The sequence below is a fragment of the Amia ocellicauda genome, chromosome 3 (assembly GCF_036373705.1).
Source record: "Amia ocellicauda isolate fAmiCal2 chromosome 3, fAmiCal2.hap1, whole genome shotgun sequence".
Lineage (NCBI taxonomy): Eukaryota > Metazoa > Chordata > Actinopteri > Amiiformes > Amiidae > Amia > Amia ocellicauda.
Genome location: NC_089852.1, coordinates 22835761 through 22854643, shown reverse-complemented (window position 1 = coordinate 22854643; position 18883 = coordinate 22835761). Strand labels below are relative to the sequence as shown.

At 43.5% G+C, this 18883-nt stretch overlaps 1 protein-coding gene across 1 annotated transcript in view; it reads right to left on the bottom strand.

Moving 5' to 3' along the window:
* The window catches only part of plekhh3 (pleckstrin homology, MyTH4 and FERM domain containing H3), a 53415-nt gene that overhangs the window by 8672 nt on the left and 25860 nt on the right, over positions 1–18883 (bottom strand). Inside the window, exons 4-10 of the mRNA XM_066698518.1 lie at positions 10185–10367; positions 7168–7325; positions 4648–4771; positions 3728–4025; positions 1781–1988; positions 1505–1641; positions 333–453 (exon numbers count right to left, since the gene is read on the bottom strand). Of these exons, the coding sequence (XP_066554615.1) occupies positions 333–453; positions 1505–1641; positions 1781–1988; positions 3728–4025; positions 4648–4771; positions 7168–7325; positions 10185–10367 (1229 nt within the window). The remainder of the gene's footprint in view (positions 1–332; positions 454–1504; positions 1642–1780; positions 1989–3727; positions 4026–4647; positions 4772–7167; positions 7326–10184; positions 10368–18883) is intronic.

Sequence of the window (18883 nt, the reverse complement as noted above, 5' to 3'; positions counted from 1 at the left end):
CTGTTCTGTACAATGCCTGTAACCTACTTCTGCCCCTACATGACATGCATAATAGGAAGAAGAGATTGTTCCGCTAATTTAACTCACCTCTTACATGGATTCAGTGTCCTTCTGTGCCAAACACTGTACTGAGACTCCATACCACAATATTTAGCTTGCAAAATCAGAGTCACTTAAGGTTACCAAATCCCATTGAGTTTAAATGTTGGAAATTAGAAGATGTAGGGTTCTTAGCTCATTTGAAGTGGAAAAGAAAACCCTAAGGAATAGTAAATAAGAAGGACCCGTTTATTTTTCCCCACCGTGATTCACTTTTAGTGCTTCCACAGTACCTGTTCAAAGAGGAAGTGGTACTCGACACTGTGTGTGGAAATTCCTTCTGCATCCAGGAGGCAGTAGAGTTTAAAGCAGAGTCTCCACTGGCTTTCCGATTCAGGCTCATCTGCGGAAAGACTGGGAAGACAGACCAGTTGTGTGGTGAGGAGGCATTGCCATTGATACAGCCTCCTTAGCGCCCCTCAGGCTTTGAGGCCTAGTGTTTCTGCCACTGAGCTAATTTATCCTCCTCCCTCTGTAGACCAGCAACTCCTCTCCAGTTAGAGACTGTTTGTATTGCTGTTCTCTGCAGATTGACTCACTCTTGATTCACTTAGGTAAACAATTATAGTTTATGCATCTTTACACTTCCTTGTACATTTACAAAGCAAAAGGTGTGATTAATTTGGAATGGGTCTAATTAGTTATGAATCTGGTAGACATCTGTGCCTAAGGCGACTGATAAGTGTACAGAAGCCCACAATAATCCATAAACAATGTTGTGATACTGCATTACACCGCTCCATTGTCTTAAAGTAATACATAGTGAGTACTGATGGATTGTCCTTGTTCGTTTGTTCTAGCACCAAGACTGTAAATACTATTATTATTATAGAGAATAGATTTCTGTACTAGATTTCAAGGATAAGGTGGTACGAGTCAATACTGAGATTTCACTAAAAGCTTTACTAAAGTGGACTGCAACTTAAAATCGTCCATATCAAATCTTTGCATCTCTCATTTTCTGAGGCCTGCAACATTAGTATACACGAGTTCCAGATTGTGAATACAAAGCTCCCTTGCTTAAAAATTAAGTGCAGCTGTGCCCAACCCTGGTCCCAGAGAGCCCCAGTTCAGTTCGCTTTATAGGGTTCTGTAAATCACCAGTTGTGAAGGGTGGGTTCTGTAATTCGTAATCTATATTTCTGTATAGATTAAGTGGGTTAGTTGTTCAGTTAAAGAAGCCTGAAGCTTATGCACGTATGTCTTCCAAATTATCTCTGAATTCCCTGGTTTACCAAAGCACTACCGGCTTAAGTGATCAAAATGAACTGGTTCTAAATTGACAGTTTGAGAGGGACCTCTTAATCCTCTAAAATGGAGCTCTCCAGGACCTGCAAATCACCCCCCCACCCCCTGTCCCAGTGGCCAATGTGTGAGTAGTCCAAGGTCTGCGAGGGATATTTACTTTTCAAACCTGGTCAGGATGTCAGCGACGATGGTGCTGCCCCCTACTGGCCGCTCACGGTGGCCGTTCTGCTCAAACAGGGCAAAGGTGTTCCGGCTGAGCTGCAGGCCCAGCTGCTCAGAGATCTTCTTCACAAGCTGTGGACAGAGACAACACCTCAGTCACACAGTCCACACTTGCTGTGAGACGTGCAGGCAAATGAGGTAGTGCTGGTACATGGTAATGGTAAAAACAGTATTTTGAATGAAGCCCCCGAGTTGTGGCCCTCCCCCTCACCTCATCAGCGGTGGTGTGTGAGCTGATGGGCAGCTGGCAGGAGCCATGGCCAGGATAGTGGACAGTGCACAGCATTTCCTGTCTCCTTATCAGCACCTGGATCTCCTCCCAGGACGGCACGCACTCCCGGCCTTTGGTCTTCTCCAGAGCCTCTGATATGAAGGCAGCATAGTTGTCCATCTCTGTGTCTGGACACTGGCTCTGGACTCTGGGGGGAGAGGGAAGACGTCACACAGGCAACAGGGGGTTAGAACACCAGACACCCACAAACTCCCACATGCAGGGCTTTACAGAGCATTGTGCTACAGGATTGATTGGATACTGGTTGAAGCCTGGTTTACACAACTCTGGATTTCGCTCCTCAAGACCCAGTGCTGGTTCTCATTCCATTAGAGCTCTTCACTAGTTCATTATTCACCCATCTGTATCTTTCCTAGGGCTAATGCAGGTGATGACTTGAAGAGAGCTATGAAACATCAAGGATTGGGGCCCTCAGGGACGTTATTATAGGAATACTGCTGTACAGTTTGGGCAGGGAATTGTCCGACATGCTCAGATACGACTTAAGATACAATGTGTGTCTTTTGACCTCGCAGGATAGTACAAGTCTGATTCTTTTGCCAAAATCTGAACTGCTTTTGTGTGCTGAGTGAGGTGCGGCACGTCATGTAATCTGAAGGAAGTAATGTGGTACTTTGGATATATTCTGTCATCAAATAGAACAAGGTCTTTGTTCTTTGGTATGGCAAATGATGCCATGTCAACTGAAAAAATAAGAAATGGAAGTATAAAAACCCCCAACAGGATTTAACCTTCCACAGCTTTGAAACCAAACTATTCTGCTGCTGTGAACTGACTTGGTTGAACTCTTTATCTATGGTTACAGCTGGTTGTCCGGCATTGTTAAGGCAAGGCAACTGCACACAAAAAGTATTTCTGTTTGGCACTGGGTGAAAACAGGAAGTGATTTGATGGCAGGGACTGATGTGTCTTAAAATAAATGAGCGTGCGGCTGTGTGTTGTTGCAGCACACTTTCATAAGAGACAGGACGAGGTTTGTTCTGCAACATAATTAGGAAAATTCCACCAGATTCCTGCACTCTCTGTCTCTCAGCCACTACCGCCCTCCCTCCACCTCTCCCCACTTCCAACCCACATCCCCTGAAAGTTGTGGATGTCTTTGTTGCGTTCTCAGACACCACAAAAGGTTGAGAGCATTAGAGACGCAGTGGTGTGCAGCTGGGGGAATTATTTGATCGGTGCTTCTGTGCAATCTTTGGCATTGTAGCCCCCCCCCCCCTGTGTTCTTGAAAATGGTGACCCCCACATCTATTTAATTTAACCCCCTGAATGAATGTCCTCCATTCTGCATTATTTAACAGGGTACTGTACAGTGCCACCTGATCAGTTGTGTGTGTTCCAATATTATTATTGATTTTCACACGTGTCCAAATTGTATCTGTTGTTCCCCTTGATAGTGTCTCCTGAAGGATGTTAATTAATTTGATTTTGTGAATTAGTTTGGAAATAAACATAACTTATGAGATTGTTTTTGTAAAGCATTTGTTAGATTTATTTAATGACACACACATTGTATATATATATATATATATATATATTGCATATCACATGCCTGTAGCTGTTTTAGTATCAATTGAGGGAGTTTTTCTTATGAGGGTAGCACTTTTTCCCTCTCAGATCTTTAAAGAGAGTTTTACATTAGTGGTATAGCACTTTTCTTTTCCCCTCTTGAATGCTGCGCAGTTTAAAAAGGTTCCGGATGCAAGCTGTTCAGGCAGTGAGAGACAGATGTCTTTAGAGACACATCTGCAAGGGGTACAGTGTTTAATTTCTTAATCATGAAAAACAGATCTCCAGGACATAGTTTCAGCTTTCCTAATAATACCATTTTCATTTACGGCGCTTCAATGGGTGGGGGAGACATACCTCTTGAGGTGGAAGCACAGGTATCTGAGCACAGCCAGCCCGGGCAGGAAGGTGCAGCTCATGCAGGTGAGGAGCTGCCAGTAGCGCAGGTGGGCCGCTGTGTTGGTACTGGGTGTCCCACTGGTCTGCTTTACCAGTTGGCAGTATACCTCATCCCGCAGAGGCCGTAGATCCAGGCAGGTCTGCAGTACGCCCTGGATCAGTGGCACGGGGTCCTGCGTCGACTCGAGCTGCTGCAGGGAGTTGAACACCTTCACTGCCTCGTCCCGTAACGTGGTGTACCCCTTCCCATTGTGAACTGCAGGGACAGAGACCACACACAGCAGTCACCCAACTGAGAGGCCAGAGTGTTTATGGAAATAGTTCATACCAGGTGATGCATCCAATTGCGATGTCTTATTTCTATCTTACCCGCTGGATTCTTGTTTGTTGTACTTGATGTAGTGGACTAGATTTGTATAGCTATCCCAGCCAGGTTGGTTTATAAGCGTGTTTTTGAAAAATAACCCAGAATTAAAAAAAAAACACAATGCATGTCTTTGTGAAGATTTTTAGGGGGAAATCAGTTTTGCAAACCGGAGGGTCTGAATATGGTTGGAAACGTTTAAAGGTGAAACAACTGGCTAAGGAGTATGTGCCCCCCCAATGTTTGAAGGGGAAAAAAAACGGAGCAAATTTAGCACTACAGCACATAACTGGTAACAGATGCTTATATTCAAACCCTGTAAGAATGAAGTGACACCTCAACTTCAGTGTGGCAGGAGAAAACAAACCATCAAACCCCCAAAACCAAAACCGCAATATTACACTGCTTTATTAATGGTGCCCAGCTGTCGGTGTGAGTCTGTGAGAAGCCCAGCTGGAGTCCGACACAGTAAGGTGTGTACAGTGGTTCCCGGGGAGTAGTGGGGGGTACTCACAAGTGTGGTCCAGGCTGCCGTAGGAGAAGGGCAGCAGCGGGGCGTACAGGGGGCTCTGGGTGTACATGAGGATGGGGTTGTGCTTATAGATGTGCTCCACCACTTCAGGGTCAAACTTGTTCTCCTGCAGAAAGAATAAAATATGCCAGTGAGCACTAAACACACTCCACAGATCGCCAGGCTCTGGTGCTGACATAGCTGCTGCTGTGGCCAATTAATGCAGCGGACAAAAGGCAAACTTGTCTGAGATCACACAGCACTTTCTGGTAATCACTGCCTCACTAGGGAAAAGGCACGTATTCAAATTCCCTGATTTCAGCTGGTGTGAAACACGTTCTGTGTTTTGGGGAATCTTTGCTTTGCCAAGTTGGCCCCAGGTTTTGCAGATGGGCCATGCACAGAGAGGGTGTTAAATAATGCCTTGGATTTAGAAGAACCTTCTCTGATTACTTGGATCCAACGCGTGCGATTACAACGACAGTTTGTTCTGAGTTTTGCACAGTGATATGATGGCATATGATACGCGTTTCCTGATGTGATGTGATATGTGATATGGAGTTTCTCACCCCAGGATGCCTCGAACAAGATTCTGCAAATAAAAAAGGGTCTTCCACTCGATCAGACTTGTGTAGCGTATTGTGCAACTCCTTACTGCAAGAGGTGCAGGCTGGCTATGGAAACAACTGATTTGCATGGCAGACGGGCAGAGAAAGTGTCAGGTTGCTGGGACTGATTATACAGCTGGAGTTCGAGACTAGAAGCAAGGGCACTTACAGGCAACTCCAGTGGAATGGAATGTTGGTGAGTGTCGGTTTGAGTGGCTTACACACACTGACACACACACACAGACCCACACACACACTGACACACACACACAGACCCACACACACACTGACACACACGACATTGCAGAGGAAAAATTAAAGCAAGGTATAGTGCAAACCTAGTATTTCCCCACCCCTGACATCTAGAGTATTGCGAGTCTCTCGTATGTTCCATTGTCTTAATTCCGAATAATATACTACATATGTACAATATAATAAGGCTAACAGCATCAATATAAAAAATAATCTACACATTAAAGTGGATATAATTAAGGGATAAAAGACAATTAGAATGGTCTACAGGTGATCTACAATCTAAACCGATGCCTCTTAAGGTTAATGCTCCCATGCAGCTACAATAATACAGTTCTGAAACATAGTCTGCCTGTCTATCACTAGCCATGCTGTGCACTAAATAGCTAGTAATAACAAATTGTTAAAAAAAGTTCAATAAAATCAGTGCACCTTCGTCTACGGTTACAGAAACGTATCGCAGGACAGGGCTTTGATGTGAAGGCGAGAGGGGCTGTGAGTAATTGTGCATGACTGTGTGTGCATTTGAGCGTGGACTAGGGCTGGATTAGCTATACCATCCCCTGGGACTCTGGGCAGGCAGGAAGCGCTCAGTGGAGTCTGCAGGAGATAAGGAAGTGGACCTGGGAAACAAGAGCTAAATGTGGGCCTCATTTATTATTAACAAGACTTTGACAACAAATCAATGGGGCTGGAGCTCACCCAGCATGACTTGCAGTTCCAGCCACTCAGCTTTCTGTCAATGTAGGCTGTACTTTTTTTTTGCAAGGCAGTGATCTGTCATTTCTCAATGGGTTGGGGATCTAATGTTATTTATTTGTCAATGGAATATACAATGGAACATCAGAATCAGGATTTTACTTTGATTTGTGTACAGTGTTTGTATCAATTTGCTTGGTAGAGAGTCCCCCAGCCCCCCAATCTTGTCCAGATTTTAATAGCACCGTGGTCTCTCAGAAGAGACTCACATGCGAGGGAGGATTTTACCTGAGGCGAAAATTTGAAATGGCAGCCAGCCATCAAGTCCTGGAGCACTTATCATTGATAGGCTTGTGTAATCTCTCTGCCAATGTGATGTAATGAGCTGGGTGTGTGTGTGTGAAGCATCCTGCTGGGCTGAGAATCCACTTGCAGAATCGTCAAACAAGAGCTTAGTAAGAAAAGTAGAAGTACTTAACTTGTTCTTTTTGGTAGAGATGTTGGGTTTTTTCTGTCCCGTAGTGCTTCTCTTTTCTCATTAATTCCCCTTTTTCTGTAACTTGTATTCTAATCGAATAATTTCTTTAAAATAAACCAAATATAAGCCTGAAATTCTAAGTGACCGTCACTCTGATTTTCACTGTATTCAAGTTATGCATATGTTTATTAAAGAGCTCTTTGTGTCAAAGAATGCCTGTCCAATCTCTCCTGTTCAACAGTCTCCTAAATCATAGAACTCTATCCTCAGGGGCCTCCAAATGTATAGTAAAATTCCCTGCCTTGTCGTATGAATGTAGTTGAAAGCTTTGACTCAATTTATTAAGATTTGTATTAAGCCATTTTTAAATAATCTATTTTGGAAGAGGTTGTATTCATATGGAAATTAAATAGCACAACAAAAACAAAAAACAGACAGAAAGGCAGCTCTTCCATGACTGGAATGGGACACAGGAGTAAAGAGTACCTCAATGTCCCGAATGAGCAGTTGTGTGGGGGTCTCCACTGGGGCCCGACTGTCAATAACCTTCTGGATGGCGCACGCCCAGTGCACGGCCTCGTTGAAGTGTTTGGTGTATAAGCGATAGCAGTGTTTGCGGCCATACACAATGATGCTCCAGTAGCCTGAGAACAGAGACAGAACAATCAGGGACTGGCATGGATACCAGAGGGGAGACTCACCCTCCTCATACCAGTTATTACACCTCTCCAGTTACCCCTTATGTTGGTGCTTTTCTTTCTGTGTTAGGTTAAAGACTGGGGTTAAGAGGCCTGGGGTATTAAACCCTTTAAGGACTGAATAACTTACATCTTACAGGACCTTTTCCTTTAACTAGAGCACCGTCTTCAGCCTGTGCTTTGAGCAATGCAAGGGACACTCAAGGGGAACAGCTCATAAATTGCAGGCCTAGAGCGAGACAGAATGCCCACAGACAAATGCAGTGATACCCTTCGTTTGAAACAATGTCTCTCGTGAATACATTTTGTTTAAATTACATTATTTATCATCAATGGGAACTAACTTGATTATATTGAATGCTCACTCATCCTAGAAAGATGGAGGACAGATCGCTGGAGAACAATAACATCCTGTGGAGTCTGCATACATCGGGATCGATCCATATTACAGATACCCAAAATGGAGCTGATCATTCTAAAGAGGCTTTTCAGGGAACCGTGCCATTCTGAATTATTCTTTCTTTCTTCTTTTTACTTTTTTTGTACACTGACAAAGGAACAGAAGGGCTGGTGACGTAACTAGGGCTGGAGACATAACTGTAAAAGTAAAAGGGAAACACGCTGCGTGCATATGTGAAGTTTCCCTGCTGACTGTGTGGTCTGCAAATGGGGAACCTATTGTCAAGATGGCTCACCATATGGTCCTCTCTTAGGTTTAATGGCAGATCCAGGATCTTTTGTTATAAGAGATGTCTTCCATTTTGCAGTGCAAACCTAAACACCTCCCCCCATTGCTTTTGCTGTACACATCTGTGGTCTGAGTGGAACTTTGCATAGCAATCTCAGCCTGCTACCTGCCAGGCACAGGAAATTGCTACAGACCTGGAATGCCCAACAGTAAATCACCCATTCATTTCCTCCTTCTGTCTTCAGTTCTTGAAAAGTTTACATCGCCAGGCTTTCCCCTTTACCAGCTATACCGAGGCACCTGTGCCGAAGAGTTGAAGCCAAAGCATTCACTCACTTTACTTGGATTAAAGATTCCAGTCGGTCAAACTCAGCTATACTTTATTTTGTTTTAGTTTGCATTTAAATTATTGCCTGATGCCTGCCTTCCCTAATAATTCACTGAACAGATGTGGCTTTCGTCACAGAAATCAGTGGGACTGGTGAGTTTAAGGCTTGTACAGTACAATTCAAGTCAAACAGCCACATTTTTCATTTGGAAAATGAAACTCAACAAAAGGAATAAAGGTTGACCACTAGAGCCACTAAGTAAAAGCTTTTGACAGTGTTGAGTTTTAATATGCTAAAGATGTTTGGAAGTTTTATCAACTTTTTGTGTCAATTCCTATGTGTGTGGGGGGGGGTTCTGCCCTTTCAGAGAACAAGACAAGACGATCCCAAGAAAGTCTTAAATTTTCCCTAGCTGCATCAGTTTACATGTGAGTCACTAAAGACACACGGTAGTGTTCGGAGTACAGATGTGGATTCTGGGTATTCGAATTTGCAGATAAGAGGGGTTGTGGAGGGGACATGTCTTTTAATGGTGGAAAGTCCCACAGAGAGACAACTAGTGCTTCAGGGAACTGGTCTCAGAGGAATATTTGTTCACGGAAAAAACAAATTCCCAAAAAAGATTAAAGAGATCCTTGAGGCCAGAAACTGTGAATGAGCTTCTTTAAAAAAAATACAAAAAAACATTGCAAAAGACAAACCCTTTCCATGGCTAAAACCACTCTTTAATCACCCAGACAATAGTAAATACATAATAATTAATTCTTAACCAGGTGCCCTAACTTCCACACCTTTGTGTGTTCCAGTGTATATCATCACAGATCTTGATAAACCACACCTTTTAAAGAGTTTGATTTGGAGTTTTTGGAAACAGGAGAAAACAAAATCTAGAGGAAAAACCCTAGTTTCTTTAGTGATATATTGTCCAGAGAGAGATGACATTTTGCCATGTTTGGATGATGTGTTGAATTGGTCCCACTTTACAATAACAGGCAAAAATTCCTAACGAAATAATGTAGGAATGACACAGAAGTAACACAAAAATACCTCATGCATTTCCTCTGAGTTCTGATGTTCATTGCATGTATCACAGAGTTTGACTCAGGGTTTGGAATCATACATGGGACCAACCCTCAGATCTCAATGGGAAGTGGGGTATGCAGGCATTATTCTTGTGGCAATAATTCAGGTGTCCCCATTATAGCAGTTGTGCCCATTACACTGAAGTGTTAGTAGACAATTCCTCGTAAAAGTGGACGAGGTCATTTATTTTCCACACACACACAAAAAAAGATCACTGTACTGTACTTTAGAATATATCAATGACCTTGTAATACTGGTTCAGCTGGCCTTTTTCCATACATTGATGGACTCTCCTCAAAATAAATGCATCAGAGGCTGTACAGCAGTATTCTTCACATCCTGTCCTGGGGGCTTCAGTCCCCCTCAGGGTTTGTAGTTCTCTCTATACCCTCATCTGCACTTGGCCCGGAAACAGAGGCTAGTTTAAGAGGATAATTTACTTGATGAACAAAATCAGAGCTCTGGCCGAATGCAAACCAGCAACGCTCTGGGGACCACTTGCATCAAACACCTTACGCCAGTGGTCAGGGGCGGATCCAGGGGGTGGCTCAGGGTGCTCCCAATTGTAATTTGCAGTTTCTACAGGTATTATAATGCCATGTGTTTTGCAGCCGTGGCTGCCCACCGCTTCTTGGAGGAGTGGGTTGGGTGGATGCTGCTGTAAATGAGAGTTTCAGTTTCCAAGCAACCAGCGCCATGACTCACCGGTCTCCTTGTATGTCTGCTTGTCGGGCCAGATGATGGAGCAGAGGCTAGTGAGGACCATGGTGCCCAGCCTCTTGGCTGTCTTGTCGTTGCTGGTGTAGTAATCCAGTGAGTCCTGCGTCAGGACAAACCAATGGCGCCGCTTTCTGACCCAGCCTTCTTGCACCTCTCTGTACAGCCAGCCTGTGGACATCAAGTACAACAGTTACCCTTTCAGTGCAGGACAGAAGGAGACAGGCACCAGGTCAAAAAGGACTTTAATAACAACAGAAAACCTGTTTGATTGCTTAAAGGGACGAGCAGCCGCCAACAGGAAGATCCTATAAAACCTCTCATAAAACAAGCCCATCTGTGGCCGACCACACACAAAACTTGTTCTGGACTTGGGAAGGATCAGTCTTATCTGTATTTTGAAATCACTGAGTTTATTGCATGTAAAATTATTATTATTATTAATAATAATAATAATAATAATAATAATAATAATAATAATAATAATAATAATAATAATAATATTGTGATTTCTGTGATCTCGGAGCACGGTTTGTAATACAGGGCTCTGACACAATACAATGAGATAATATGCAGAAGACACAACACTAAACCTAGTATACGGATAGTATAGCTTGGATTTGTGCATCATGCAGGGCCTGACAGAGAGACTCAAGCAGGGGGCAGATATTTATAATCCAATCCTGCATGGCAATGCTTCCCTTTACTACAGGGTCAGCCAACTCTCATACCAACTGATCGTCCTGAACAGAATTTAAATTCAGCATGGGAACTGACACTAAGAATACTCTTTGATTCTCTAATAATAGTAAAAAAACTGTCTAGAAGAGAAAAGGGTTGCATTTTGAACTATATTTAAACGAAACAACCAAAAACAAATAAGAAATATTCAACATTATAGATGACCTACATTCATCACAGAATCGGGTCCTATTGCATTTCCTTCAGCATAAGGTTAATTAGACAGGACCACTCTTAATAACAAAGTTAAGATCATTATAATGTATGGAGGAGTTTAAAAATAAAATCCAGTTAATAGCACCTACATTTAGGTCTGCGTGCCACTGGGATAATTGTGGCCTAAAATTGAAAGAAAAACATCTGTGCTAGAGTAAGAGGCAATTTCTCATAGTTGCTTTACAGTGCACTTCAGACTTCAGTGTGTTTCACTGTACTATAACTCTGACCTATTTAAAAAAACTAAAAAAACAAGCCAATACCTTACACAAAATAGGCAGAGGATTTAAAGGATGCATGCTCACTACTTAAGCTATCTGTTTTCCTGTTACTCATTCACTGGAGTTGCTGTACCTTCATTGTATTTTGCTACACCATGTAACTTATAGGGCTGGATGCACTAAAGGATTGTGCATGTTTTAAGAGTTGCAAACTAGTCAGAAATGTCTGGTGCAATGACATTTGCAAGGTTAAAAGAACTGTTTTATGGAAAACAATTGATCTTTGCAGTTAAGCCATATTTAATTCTGGGCATTTCTTGCACTAAGCCACACTAACGGGGTGCATATTGTATAAATAGGGGTGTACCATTCAATAAAATGAGATGCGATAAAGCTGCCAGCCATAGTAACACTTCAGTCAGTTATTTGAAAACTGTGGAAAGCATGTTTTAAACAGTGGCAGGCAGCCATTCTTTCAAAAACACTGTAACTGTACCAAAATCAACAGAAAAGATTGGGATATACTCGCCAGCCACACAATTATTGAGCTACTGGAAGGTCATATAATGAGAGAAGCCACCCAGAGAAGCAATGCTATTGTTATGCTGTTATGCTATGCTGTTATCTGTCCTGCATTTTCTTGTCTCTGGGTCTTTTCAGTGTCCCATGGCAGAAGTTGCTGGCATCTCTCAGCCCACATTCTCCCATGCACCACCATTTGTGCTTAATGCTTTTTTGAGTTGAACGCCCATCCTTCTATTTTAGGTTTCCACAATGTGTTGGGAGCAATAGCTTGTACTCATGGGCCTTTAAAACCTCACGCTTATTCTGAGCCTATTAAGAGACGTAAAAGACACGCCCCTTCTATGAATTTCCAGGCGATTTGTAATTCAAACTTAATATTTATTAAAAATGTTGCAGCAAATTAATGCCAGCTCAGTCAGCTATTAGTACATAGGATTTATTGTTATTTTGCAAGTCTGCACATTCTATATTTTATTTGGAAAAGGTCATAAACATTAAAAAGAACGGGATAGGCATTGACACTGGCAGTACACAAAGATGTTTGTATGTTTGTATATAGAGAATACACTGGTGCACAACTGCAAGAAGAATCATCTGCAATAGGTGTGGGCTTTTGTAATAAAGAAGAACAACTGTGAGAATCATAATACAAATAATCAATATAGAAGAAAAAGAAGACATTTTCTTTGCCAGACATTTCTGTCAAGTTCAATGAATATTCCAGTCATACTGGCCCGTTCTGTTCTGTTCTGTTCAGCGTTTGACTCTTGTCTCTCCCTGCTCCCTGATGACACAGTCCCTCTATACTGAGTGCACATCACTCTGTCTAGCTCTGAGACACCACCAAAAGTGGTGTTGTTGACTTGCTCATCTTCACTTCCTGCCGTTGTCCCAAAGCAAACAATGCTCCCCCTTGGTGGTGATCAGAATAAATATTTGAACAAACTAAAGATAAATAAACCCACCATACTGTGTCCTGTTCTGGTACTGTACAAGTTGCATTGTTCAAAGGGGGAGGGGTATGATATTACTATTGGGGCTGAGGGTGGAGGTCAGTTGCTTCTGATTGGTTGGAAGGCAGCTGTTGACTTATCAAAAGTGGGGCCAAGGTTGGCTCACTGGCGAGTGCCATTGATTGTGTGGTGGGAAGAAAGTGGAATAAATGCGATCAAACATTGGCCGAAATGTGTTTAATAGATTGTGTCCGCCTCTATTCTTCCTCTAAAACCCCAGTCACCATCCAGTCAGCTTTAGCTAACTCCCCTGTTTGTGCTCTTCCCAGACACATTTAAACAGTGGAGAAGATCGTGATGACCTGAGTGTGGACTGAATTGAACTGACCTTAATGGTTGATGGTGCCATTAGATAGCCATTAGGTGGGTTCAATCTGTAAAATATCAGCAAATGCTTCTGACCCCAAGTCTGATGGCTCTACTTATAGTACTGTTACCTACTGCAGTTTCAGGGAGTGCTGGGTGGGGTGGGATGAGGGGGGGAAAGCAGTAAAGAAATAACTTGTTCTTCTTTCTGAGAATGTTCTTCCCTTCTTCCTCTCCATGGTTACAGGGATAAGTGACTCTTCCAGCGAAGGGGAAAATCTTGCTCACACAGGGGCAGGACGCTCTGCAGATGCAAGTTTTGTTTCTGTGCGTCTCGGGTGCCCATCCTGCTACGCACACAGTCTCCCGCCCTCTTTTCCAAAAATACCACACCAATCCCTCCCCATGGTTCCGCAAACACCCTTACTCACAGCTCCAGGCAGCCAGAGGAGCTCACGCAGCTGCTGTAACTTACGCAACACACTCTCTCGGCCTGGGTTCTTGCCATGGTTCTTATCCCACAAATCAGGAATGACAATAATGTTCCTGCAGAAGGTGCCCAAGAACGAATGTGCTATCATTTCCTTTCTGCATTCCGGTGGCTTGACTCCCCCCCGCCTCCAATTCTAGCTTTTAATGCCTTCAACCACTGCCAACTATTTCTTGTATATTTTACTTACTAAAAAAAAAAAAATGTTGACTCTCTCTCTGTTTTGCTGTGGCATGTTTGTGCTTCTGAAATCGTCAGCGAAACAGCAAGGAGACACACAGAAGCTTTAACCCTGTTCTAGCATCCTGGTTTCCAGTGTGTTCAGGGACCTTGGCTGGGCTCCTGTCCGGTCTTTCAGTTTGGGGGATCAGGAAGGAAGCGGGCTGCTAAGATCAGAGCATCACAGCTATGAAGAGGACCTAGACTAGAGGAAAGCCATCAGTCCTTAGGTATGAGCTGTGCATGCATGCAGAAAAGGAGAATGTCTTATATGGGGTTCAAAACTTGCGAAGGAACAGGAAATTCTCAGATCGGTTAAAGGGCTGGGCTGCAGTGCACTGTGGACTTGCGGTGCACAACACAGCAGGTGGCTTGGACAGCGTGAGTTTCAGAGAGTGGGGTCTTCATCTCCACCCTCTTTCTGTCAGTAACTGCAGGCTCCAAATGAGGGTGGGACAGGGGCAAATACTTGGAGGTTTGAAATTTATTAAAACAAATACTAAAAGAAATTTCTGAGAGAGAGGGAAAAGAGATTTGGCACAAAGCTTGCTGCCATTTTCACGCTAGCAGTGATCTGGCAGTGTTAAAGCCAGTACAGCACTGTGCCAGTACAACAATGTGACCTAGTGGCCCTTGTGAGAGACTTGCCAAGCTCTGGGGAACTGGGGGTCAGGGGGGCAGACTGAGTTGCAGTGACAAGAAAGGAAAGGAGCTTTTTCCAGATGTTGACTTTATGTGGTCTTGGGTGAGGGGGTGAGGCGGTGAGTAGTGGGGGGGTTGCTCTGCAAGCTCTCTCCAGTTTATCTCCAGTTTGGAATACCGGGGAGAGAGGGAGCAAGTTTCTCACAATAAATGTGGGCATCTGTCCAGAGTACACCATGGAGTAGTAGAAAAAACAAAAATGAAGAAATAATGAAACTGCCACAGCTAAGCCTTGATTGCAGACTAATCTAAACTCTGATGGACTCACCTGACAAGGGAGAGAGAGAAGAATAGAGATGGGTACAGGTGGAGGATTTGTTCAGCAAGGCTATGACTGGAGTCTAAGCTAAGCAAGAGCTGTAGGGAACAGGACTCAGATTTACACACCTCTTATGTGTAGAAGTTCACTTTATGCCCTTGTGTCTACAATGCCTATGTATGGCTCTACAAATACATTACTTCAAAACAATGAATGAAAAGAAAGACTATCCAATTCCTGAAGGTAATTTCTGCCTGGCTAGTAGTCACAGTATATGTACTGGGTGCTTTGTATTTGCATTGTCTTTTCTGTGGATTTTGCTTCCTATTTTAAATGATCTGACCGAGGCTTCAGAGAATATCTGTTGTCCCATTGGGAAGAGTCTGAACTGGAGAAAGTCGGCCTAAGTTCATATGGAATTGGAACTATACCTCTGCAGTTCTCTTGCATAAGGTGGAATATTGTTTTGCATAGTTCAGCTGCTACTGTATTGGAGAAGGAAGGCAGTCTGGGCTGTGTTGTGGTCAGTGAAATAATTAGTCTCAATAGTTTTTTCAAAAAATAAGAAACCAGTCCTGTCTCGCTCTCACCAGCCCACCCCTGCCTCTACTGCAGACCTCCTGGATTCCCTCGGGCATCTTAACTGCAGCAAAGTACAGCACAGTGGGAAAATCATGCGCAAGTTGCAAATTCCCCACCATATCAATCCAAAGTCTTTTAAAGCCCCCCCTTTAAAAACAAAATCCCCAATTTTTTTTAAATGCATATGAATGATCAAAAATCAAGAACAGACAGACTGTTAGGGGATTCTCAGCTTCCTATCCCCCCTGTTTAGACAGCAGACACTTTTGTTAACAAATAAAGAAGCGTTGCTAAAACCTTTTGTCACAAATTGTTGTGGGTTTTGGTTAGGAGCACGGTGGAAGACCAAATTTCCCACTTTGATCCTGCAAGTGATTCACAAAGCTTAGTTAAAAAAATAAACGAATTAGGAAAACAAATCTAAAAAAATAAAATAATAATAATAAAAAAATGGTGGGAATCTGAACTCTTGACGCCGTGTTTAGACACACAGAAAGTCACGGCACTAAAACCTGTTGTCGCAGATGGCCCTGTGTTGTTCCTGTGGCTGGTGGTGGTGAAGGGGTTAAGTCTGCTGGCGGTTGCTATTTTGGGAGTGTTTTACAGAGGCAAGAGAGTGCAGCTGCCTGCTCTGAGCATCGACAGAGCCCTCTTCCCTCCATCTGGATTGTTTCTCACCACTCGCTAATGTCTCCCAGGAGACCCCTTGCCTGCTGTTAATATGTTTCATTTGTGACCTTTCACCTCCCGGCCCTGCCTCCGCAATCATAGCGGTTTTAACATAAAAGGATTTTTGTTATTATTATTCTCTTTGCATTAAATCTGATTTGGTTTTTTTTATATGCAATTTAAAATAAATCTTGTATGTAAAAAAAAATGATCCTAGGTAAGAAAAGCTTTCTGTACAAAACAGATTTTTGAGGCCTACGTAGCTGTAAAATGTCCATTTGATTATAAAACCAAATTATTATATATTTGGATGGTGCCTTTTTCTTAGGTAACTCCCATTTCAAAGACAATGGCCCTACAGTCTTACAAGGAACTGTAAAAAGCAGAATTCTATGCAGGGTGCGCAACATGACATTGGGCAACTCTTAGCTTCTCTATATAGCTTTAAAAAGTTTCAAATTAACAGGACAAACAGGTACCAGGCCTATCAAAGAAAACAAAGGGAATTCTGCAGACAGAGCTGGTAAGACAAACACCTAAAGGTACGTTTTTCTTTTCTTTTTTCCCCCACTTCCTAATTGTGATTGTTCTTAATGGAAACGTAATGGATCCCATGTGGTTTCCAATTGCTAAGACCAAGAAACAACAGCTATGTCAGAATCAAGGGCAGAGAGAGTACCAATTGCAATCAGGAGTGTTTTCTCACTCTTCTGTGCTCGTGATCTCCCTCTCTTTCAGTCACCAACCCCCTTCTTTTTTTAAGCTTTTGAATACCTACTCTGGAGCCTGAGACAAGATGACCGGAAACTGAGGGGGAATTTTAAGCTTTAATGCAGGTGCCCCCCTGCCTTTCACATTCCTGCCTCGCTCAACATCAGCCCCCTCCCCCTCCCCTGTCTCCCTTCAGCTCTCAATCTCATCTGGAACAAGGAAGACAGACAAGAAGATCTGTCCTGCTGGTAATTAAAGTCAGCCTGTGAGCCATTATCTGCAAGGAGTGGATCGATATGCCAAGTTCTGAAAAGAAGGGGGTTGGGGGAAGAAGGATGCGTGTAAAACTGCAAGGCCTTTTTCCAGTTCTCCTTTAGCTTCTGAAATGGGGAAATCTGAACTTGGTATTTGCAGTGCACATTGAAACTAGGTCAGTCCCACAATAGAGGCATTTTATAAGGAGTTGAGATGTTTCTCTGTGGGCTATCGATCAGCCCCTTCGCAATGGGCGTCTCTCTCAGGCCCAAGACCTAGCTAGCCAGACACTTCTGTGTTAGAGTCTGCTCCTTGAAATCAGCAGCGAAAAAGCAAGGAGACAAAGAGAAGCTGTAACCCTGTTCTAGCATCCTGGATTCCAATATGTTCAGGGACCCTGGCTGGGCTCCTGTCCGGTCTTTCAGTTTGGGGGATCAGAAAGGAAGTGGACTGCTGAGACCAGAGAGTCACAGCTATGAAGAGGACCTAGACTAGAGGAAAGCCATCAGTCCTTAGGTATGAGCTGTGCATGCATGCAGAAAAGGAGAATGTCTTATATGGGGTTCAAAACTTGCGAGGGAACAGGAAATTCTCAGATCGGTTAAAGGGCTGGGCTGCAGTGCACTGTGGACTTGCGGTGCGCAACACAGCAGGTGGCTTAGACAGCGTGAGTTTCGGAGGGTGGGGTCTTCATCTCCACCCTCTTTCTGTCAGTAACTGCAGGCTCCAAATGAGGGTGGGACAGGGGCAAATACTTGGAGGTTTGAAATTTATTAAAACAAATACTAAAAGAAATTAGTAAAAGAAAGGGAAAAGAGATTTGGCACAAAGCTTGCTGCCATTTTCACGCTAGCAGTGATCTGGCAGTGTTAAAGCCAGTACAGCACTGTGCCAGTACAACAAAGTGACCTAGTGACCCTTGTGAGAGACTTGCCAAGCTCTGGGGAACTGGGGGTCAGGGGGGCAGACTGAGTTGCTGGGAGGAAACAATTGCTCTTGCCCCCTCCCCCTCTCCCCCTGCACAATGTTGTGTCCCATACAGCACAAATCACACAGACAGTAGGGTGCTGCAAAGCCTTTGTTTGTCATTTTGCATTTTGCAGTATTTTTTCAGTCAAATTGTATTTCTGTCTGTGTGTGTGTGTGTCTGTAAATATATATAAGGAAAGAGAGATCTCCCATCTGGCTTCTTTATAGGTTCCCTATCTAGAATTCCTGCCAGGGCGCACCGGCTCTTGTATTTCTGTGTTGTTTAGAGAGCCGTCGCTCTTCTTTCCGGGGCCATTATTAGTCATCCCTAGTCTCATTTACACATATGCCGAGACTGAGACTGACCATGACAAGTACTTGAGAGCGTCAGCCATTGAACCACGGCATCCACTGGCACCCATAAAATACTAGCCGAGAGGGCGTAAATAATTGAGCTGCTTCAGAAACACATTGATCTGAACAAATACCGCAGAAAATGGAGAGAGAGAGAGAGAGAGAGAGAGAGAGAGAGAGAGAGGGGAAAAAAACTTTTACATTTACAATTTCTGGCCACTGAACTCTTCACAGCAGCGTACAAGAACTGTCTAGACTTGGTTAAGAAGGAATGCACAGCCATATCAGAAGGTTCAAACAATGGCTGGGACTGAACAACTCTGGTCAGCTTTGTCATCATGACCGCATGAGCTTGTCTGTAAATCCCCAAGAGTGTGGAGGAGAACCTGATTGTCCCACCAGATTGGCTGAAAACTATCACCTCAGCTCAGGACAGTCCTCACTAAAAGTGTTGC